We start from the raw sequence: 7,067 nt of genomic DNA on the forward strand, positions 1-7,067 counted from the left end.
GACAACATGGGGGAGATTTCTCCTATGTAACTTATTTAAAAAGATTATTTTCCATATGACTGTGAAGTTTCATTTGATTTGTAGAAAACGCATCTCAAGGGCAGAATGCAGTGAAAGAATATTTTGTTCTGATGTTGAGTGGGAATGTGAGAATACAGTGTACCTTACTCTGATTTTCCAATCCGCTTGTCTCTGGTACTGCAGTTAGAGACAGGGTTTGTACGAAGCTTGTTTCACAAAGAACTGTTTTGTGGTAAGAATTTGTGTAGACATTTCATGGCAATGGGAAAAAATACAACATCTGGATTAACTGTGAAATCTTTAGCACATTTATTCCATTTTGAGTCCCTTCTTGAAGAGATGAGTGGTCACTTATAACAGTTTACCATACTAAAAAAAAAGTTTAAGGTATGATCCAATGTTTTACTCAGAGGGAGGATTAATCTCAGCGTGATTCGTTGAAACTAAAAATTTTGTACTGACATCTCTTCGGGAGGGACGTTGATACCAAATTTTTAGAGATAAAGGGAGGATATGATATCTTCTTCCATTGAAGTTAAGGTCAAGATCTAGTAAATGGAAGGTGCCTACAGGTTTCTCTAATTTGAGAAATAAATTCCTTTAATGATGCTTTATAACTTTAGCTTGGTCAAATAAGGTGTTTCGGGGTATAATTTGTAGGTAAGCAAGTAGCTGCAATAATGTAGCCCTCTCCGATTTTTTTTTTTTTTTTTTTGGAGAGGGCTCCTCTCCTGAAAATATCAGATTAAAAAAAATCGGAGAGGGCTACATTATTGCAGCTAGTAAGCAAGAAGAAAAATCATATTTTAGACTGTCATTTTCAATGAAAAACAAAGAAAACCAGTCATGAATACAAGAGTTTTTTCCATATCAGACAAAATAAATGTATCCAGATTGCCTACAGTCTCTCAGAAAATGGTAATTTGTATGTTCTTGGCCTCTTCTTTAAGATAATATTAAATTGAATATAGGTATCGGGATTACTTTTCACATGATTTCAAATTGAATTCCATGAAAATACTTGATTTTGTACATAAATCTATTAGAGCCGTAAAATACGGGAAAAAGAAAGTTGAAATTGATTATGACGTCATAATGGATCTAGCACCAAATAGTAGTCTAAAGCATTTACTAGATCTTGACCTTAAGAGCTGCTACTAGCATTATCTCACTTTAGTTAAAAAGCGTGTGTGAGAGGGGGATAGTAACTCTTTACATTTCTCAGACAAGTCAAAATATGCCAAGACTAAGGTGGATGTCATTTCAAGTTTTATCCAGTGATGAATGAGTTTTTGCCCCTTACTGCTATGAAAAGCATAGTATAGCCTTCAATATTTTTTTTTTTGAGGCATATATAGATTTAGGTTTTTCCACATGTTCCAGGCATGTGTTTTGATAGTCATGTTATTAATAATATTAAATGGCACTGTTTATCTGTCTGTTTCCATCTGGATAGTTCAATATTCTGGACTTTTTTTTGTTATGCTTTGAGGTAGGAACTTGGAGCTATAGATTGAATTTCTACATTGATTAACTTTACAGGCCATGAATCCATCTGTGAATAAGTTGCCAGATGGGTCACAAATTATTGGCACTACCACAACAGTTCAGCCCATTGCCATTCAACAGCCAATAGGAGTCAGGCAGCAGATCCCCGCAACAATCCCAGGAACTCCCACACAGGCTGAGACGAAGGTTCTGGACAAGAGACGTCTGCAGGAACTGGTCAAAGAGATCGATCCCATGGAACAACTGGATGAGGATGTTGAAGAGGTAGTGTTAAGCTTGCATACATGTGTATCTTTGAATATGGCATTTGGTAAGATAAGGGAAGGCTAAAAATGGCTTGATCTGCATTCTTACACTTGTTTGATATATATTTAGATTATTCTGTAAATGTCATTGCAAGTTTAGAGCCTTTTATAAAGATATGTTTGTGTCCCAATTACATTGAAGATTTTTGGAGAAGGATAATTGAGTCTAGTCAGTCTGTTTGGACACAACCTTAGCTTAAGACGTAATTACTTTGTGATGAAAGTAGAATATAAATTAGGTTTTAGTTTGCTTGGACGACAAAAATCAAATATGAATTTTTTCCTGCCAATTAATATGACTTTCTCTTGATTTTTAGCTCACCTGAGCCGAAGGCTCAAGTGAGCTTTTCTGATCAAAATTTGTCCGTTGTCTGTCGTCGTCGGCGGCGTCGTTGTTGTTGTAAACTTTTCACATTTTCATCTTCTTCTCCAGAACTACTGGGCCAATTTCAATCAAACTTGGCACAAAGTATCCTTGGGTGAAGGGGTTTCAAGTTTGTTCAAATGAAGGGCCAAGCCCTCCTCCAAGGGGAGATAATTACGAAATAGCAAAAAATTAATGGCATTATTGAAAAATCTTCTTCTCAAGAACCAGTGGGCCAGGAAAGATGAAACTCATGTGGAATTATTGTCAGGTAGTGTAGATTCAAGTTTGTTCAAATCATGACCCCCGGGGATAGGGTGGGGCCACAATGGACGATCAAAGTTTTACATAGGAATATATAGGAAAAAATCTTCAAAAATCTTCTTCTCAAGAACAGCAAAGCTATGATTGGTCATATTTATTTGGAAGCATCCACAGGTGGTGTAGATTCAAGTTTGTACAAATCATGACCCCCGGGGGTAGGGTGGGGCCACATTGGACGATCAAAGTTTTACATAGGTCTGGAATATATAGGAAAAATCTTCAAAAATCTTCTTCTCAAGAACAGCAAAGCTATGATTGGTCATATTTATATGGAAGCATCCTCAGGTGGTGTAGATTCAAGTTTGTTCAAATCATGACCCCCGGGGGTAGGGTGGGGCCACAATGGACGATCAATGTTTAACATAGGTGTACATAGGAAAAATCTTCAAAAATCTTCTTCTCAAGAACAGCAAAGCTATGATTGGTCATATTTATTTGGAAGCATCCTCATATAGTGTAGATTCAAGTTTGTACAAATCTTGACCCCCGGGGATAGGGTTGGTCCACAATGGACGATCAAAGTTTTACATAGGAATATATAGGAAAAATTTTCAAAAATCTTCTTCTCAAGAACAGCAAAGCTATGATTGGTCATATTTATATGGAAGCATCCTCAGGTGGTGTAGATTCAAGTTTGTTCAAATCATGACCCCCGGGGGTAGGGTGGGGCCACAATGGACGATCAATGTTTAACATAGGTGTACATGGGAAAAATCTTCAAAAATCTTCTTCTCAAGAACAGCAAAGCTATGATTGGTCATATTTATTTGGAAGCATCCTCATATAGTGTAGATTCAAGTTTGTACAAATCTTGACCCCCAGGGATAGGGTTGGTCCACAATGGACGATCAAAGTTTTACATAGGAATATATAGGAAAAATTTTCAAAAATCTTCTTCTCAAGAACAGCAAAGCTATGATTGGTCATATTTATATGGAAGCATCCTCAGGTGGTGTAGATTCAAGTTTGTTCAAATCATGACCCCCGGGGGTAGGGTGGGGCCACAATGAACGATCAAAGTTTTACATAGGAATATATAGAAAAAATCTTTAAAAATCTCAAGAACAGCAGAGCCACGGTTTGTCATATTTATACGGAAGCATCCTCATATAGTGTAGATTCAAGTTTGTTCAAATCATGACCCCCCCCCCCCCCCCACTCCCTTTTTAGGGGTAGGTTGGGACCACTTATGCATTTAAGCTTTTCAATACTAAACTGATTTTTTCCTTTTTTCCTAGCCACAGTGCTCAGGTGAGCGATGTGGCCCTTGGGCCTCTTGTTTAAATTTTATTTTTATATGTGAGTTATTTTGTCGGAAAAAAATCGATTTAAGCACAATATTTTGTTTGGAAAAAATTTCAGGCATTGTTGAATATAGCTGATGACTTTATAGACAGCATTGTGACATCTGCCTGTCAAATTGCCAAGCACAGGAAGTCCAGTACTCTAGACGTCAAAGATGTTCAACTTCATTTAGGTATCATACAGTATCAAACATGTGTATTATTTATGTTAATTATAAATATTAAGAAAGTTTTGATTTCTCACCAAGGTCAGGTAATGAGTAGTCAGTAAAAAAAGTTAGTTATAAAATGTCATGAAATACTTGTAAAAAAAGGGGAAAGTCTTTGTAAACTGTATATATATATATATATTCCTTTTCAAGTATGAGACTTAGCTTTTGTGCCTCAGTTGATATACTGTATTTAATAGCAGGTAATTGAATAACAGATCCTGTGATGAACCTTTAGCTAACTTGAGTAACCTGATTATCTTACAGAGCGTAACTGGAATATGTGGATTCCTGGATTTGGATTGGATGATCTGAAGCCGTATAAAAAGTCAGCAGCCACTGAGGCTCATAAACAGGTTAGAAATGTGTTGCTCATCAGTAAATCTTGTCTATATGTTAATCATGTAGTATTTTTACATGCTTGGTCAATATGTATGATGTACTGTACAATGTTCTTGTATGCATTCATTCAAGCCTATATTGTCTATGTACATGACATTGTATAATTAAAACAATTCGCGAATTTTGCATTGATGCAATCTTCCAGCAGTTATGAAAAAGTAATTGTATGAGTGAACCTGGGAGATACAGTTTGACTGCCTCTTACATTTAAAACCCATGTATATGCACATGTAATATAGACATTTTAGATAAATTAACCAGATTGGACCTAATACTCAGTCCATTCTTTATTTTCCAGAGGATGGCACTTATCCGAAAAACTCTCAAAAAATATTAAGAGATTTAACTGTGGAACATCTTCACTGGATAGTTGTTTGTTGTGGGAGTATTTTTAATGTTCAGAAAGTGAAAAAAGACAAATGCTGGAACATTGACTTACAAATTAATTTTTGAACATCACAACTTCATCCATTCTCTTCACCAAGATGGAATCAATTTCAAGGACATGTATAAAGTTGTTGTGTCAATTTTAATATGAATCATATTACCAAAATGTATCCTCATTTTCATCATGTTGTAAGATATGAAATAAATCTTAATTTCAGTTATGACATTAAATATGTTCATTGTGATACATAACATCATTGCTTTAAATAAAAATTACAGGGATGAATAGGAAAACGAAAGTTCCTATATAAAAGAATGTTATTAATTCTTTCTCCGTTGTGGGAAAAATATAATGGACATGATTTTTTTTCTTCTCTACATGTATGTTGCAATCAAAAGAATATAGTGAAGATGTGAATATTTTTTTGACTGATGAGAAACATTGGTTTTAGTAGGGGGAAGCTATTAAGAATTCCAAGTCATTCGAAAGCGCAGGATAATGACTAAGAGTTTTAATAAATGTATTTTTAGAACATTTAGACTCTCTAGCTTTGAGTTGATCATGCTTAAATGTTTCAGTTTCTTATTGTCCAGAACTAATGATTGTCCAATTTTAATAAAATGTGAACAAAATGATATAAATAAAGTTCAAATGCTGTTCAAAGGGAGATCATTTAGAAAATAGATTTCCTCGAGATAGCTCTAAAGTAAACAACATAAGGGTAATGGATTCTTACTGAAGGGAACTCTTTATATTTAGAAAAAATTGGTCTTTGTCTAGAAAATGCTGCTTGTATTTTTTTTATATGAAAAAAAGAACACTTCCCCCAAAATTTGATTTAAATTTCATAGAGTTAATGACAACCAAAATTACGTACATTATACCTGAAAGTAATCAACCTTGATGGAGTTTACATAAAATGTGATTTAACCTTGACCTTTGACTAGGTTCAAACACTGCACACCTTGAGGTATGCATCTGGTGAGGAATGAACTAATCTTAAATAAGGACAGACATATATTTACCAAAAAGTTTTATTTTGACCACCAATGATTTTAAAACTTGGCTCAAGGTCAGTACACACCAATTTATCCAAGGGCACTTTTTAGATGAAGTATGGTCAAGATTAGGCCAAGATATGAAGAAAATCTCTTCTGGACACAAGTTTTATGCAGAGACTTGTTTTGAAGCAGAAAAGAAAAATTTTACACAAATGTTGACTTTGACTTAGAAATTTTGATCAAGGTCACTGCACAACCGTTACCCAAATGTCATTATTGAGTGAAACATTGGCCAGATTGGGCCAAAGGGGGAGAAAGACAAGCTTCAAACAAGGATTACACAGAAAGGCCTGACTTTTATTAAGGACCCTTTATACAACAATTAAAAAATGTTTTTTTTTTGGACTTGGAAGAAATTATATAAAGATGCAGATATGGAGTTTATTTGATTCTCAGCATAGGGCACCTGCCAATTACTGCCAGGAAAAATATTCAAAGAAATGAAGTGTTGTTGAACTGTTATCACTGTTCCTTACTTAAATGAGAAAAGTACATGCAAATGAAGTGTTCAGTTAAATTCATCTACTGGCCAAATGAAATATTTAGAATGCTTGAATTGATTACAAATTGAGTAATAAACTGCAGATTTCAACTTATTTCATTTCAGATCCAAGGGCATATCACTCTAACTGCATAAAAATACCATGGAATTAGAACTCTTTAGTGTGCAGTGTATAGAGTTCTTAAATGTATAGAAACTTCAATCAACATCAATGCACATTCTTTACCCAAGGACACTTTATGGGAAAAATATGAGCTTAGTTGGGTCAAGGGAAGAAAAAAATATGCAGTAAATAGAGACTTTACATAGAAACCTGTACAGAGTTGCCATATATTTGAAAACTAACTTGAGTTTCAATTTTACTGACTAAATTGATCACTTGCATTTTTAGGTCACCTGAGTCACTCAGGTGACCTATTGCTATCTGTTTTCGTCCGTCGGCGTCCGTCCTGTGTCGTCCGTTGTCCGTCGGTCGTAAACTTTTGAACATTTTCAGCTTCTTCTCTTAAACCACTGAACCAATTTCAACCAAATTTCGCATATAGCATCTATGGGTGAAGGGGAACAAAAATTGTGAATTTCATGGTCCCTGCCCCCCTGGGGCCTGAGGGCTGGGGCTAAAACCACCAAAATTAATGCAGTCTTTAAAAATCTTCTTCTTTACTCCTGGACATCAAG

The 7,067-nt window shown here is 35.1% G+C and overlaps 1 protein-coding gene across 2 annotated transcripts; it reads left to right on the plus strand.

The window, feature by feature from the left end:
* The first annotated feature begins 84 nt into the window (after window positions 1–84).
* LOC133201550 (transcription initiation factor TFIID subunit 12-like) lies at window positions 85–5,056 on the plus strand. Of its 2 annotated transcripts, none has more exons than XM_061337350.1 (5): window positions 85–253; window positions 1,564–1,794; window positions 3,886–4,000; window positions 4,304–4,392; window positions 4,737–5,056. In XM_061337350.1, the coding sequence occupies exons 2-5, from the start codon at window positions 1,567–1,569 to the stop codon at window positions 4,773–4,775; spliced, it is 471 nt and encodes a 156-aa protein (XP_061193334.1). In that variant the 5' UTR covers window positions 85–253; window positions 1,564–1,566; the 3' UTR covers window positions 4,776–5,056. The 2 variants fall into 2 exon arrangements, with proteins under 2 accessions (XP_061193334.1, XP_061193336.1); XM_061337352.1 differs by having other exon boundaries at window positions 85–215.
* Window positions 5,057–7,067: the final 2,011 nt, after the last annotated feature.

Source organism: Saccostrea echinata, unplaced genomic scaffold, assembly GCF_033153115.1.
Source record: "Saccostrea echinata isolate AGI-Se365-2 ecotype Australia unplaced genomic scaffold, CSIRO_AGI_Sech_v1 ptg000045l, whole genome shotgun sequence".
NCBI classification, from domain to species: Eukaryota; Metazoa; Mollusca; class Bivalvia; order Ostreida; family Ostreidae; genus Saccostrea; species Saccostrea echinata.

Bases quoted from the DNA above. Each gene is read 5' to 3' on its own strand.
- LOC133201550 (XM_061337350.1), top strand. From the start codon at position 1,567: ATGAATCCATCTGTGAATAAGTTGCCAGATGGGTCACAAATTATTGGC. The intron at 1,795-3,885 runs GTAGTGTTAAGC...AAAAAATTTCAG, and splicing joins TGGATGAGGATGTTGAAGAG to GCATTGTTGAATATAGCTGA. The intron at 4,393-4,736 runs GTTAGAAATGTG...TTTATTTTCCAG, and splicing joins CCACTGAGGCTCATAAACAG to AGGATGGCACTTATCCGAAA.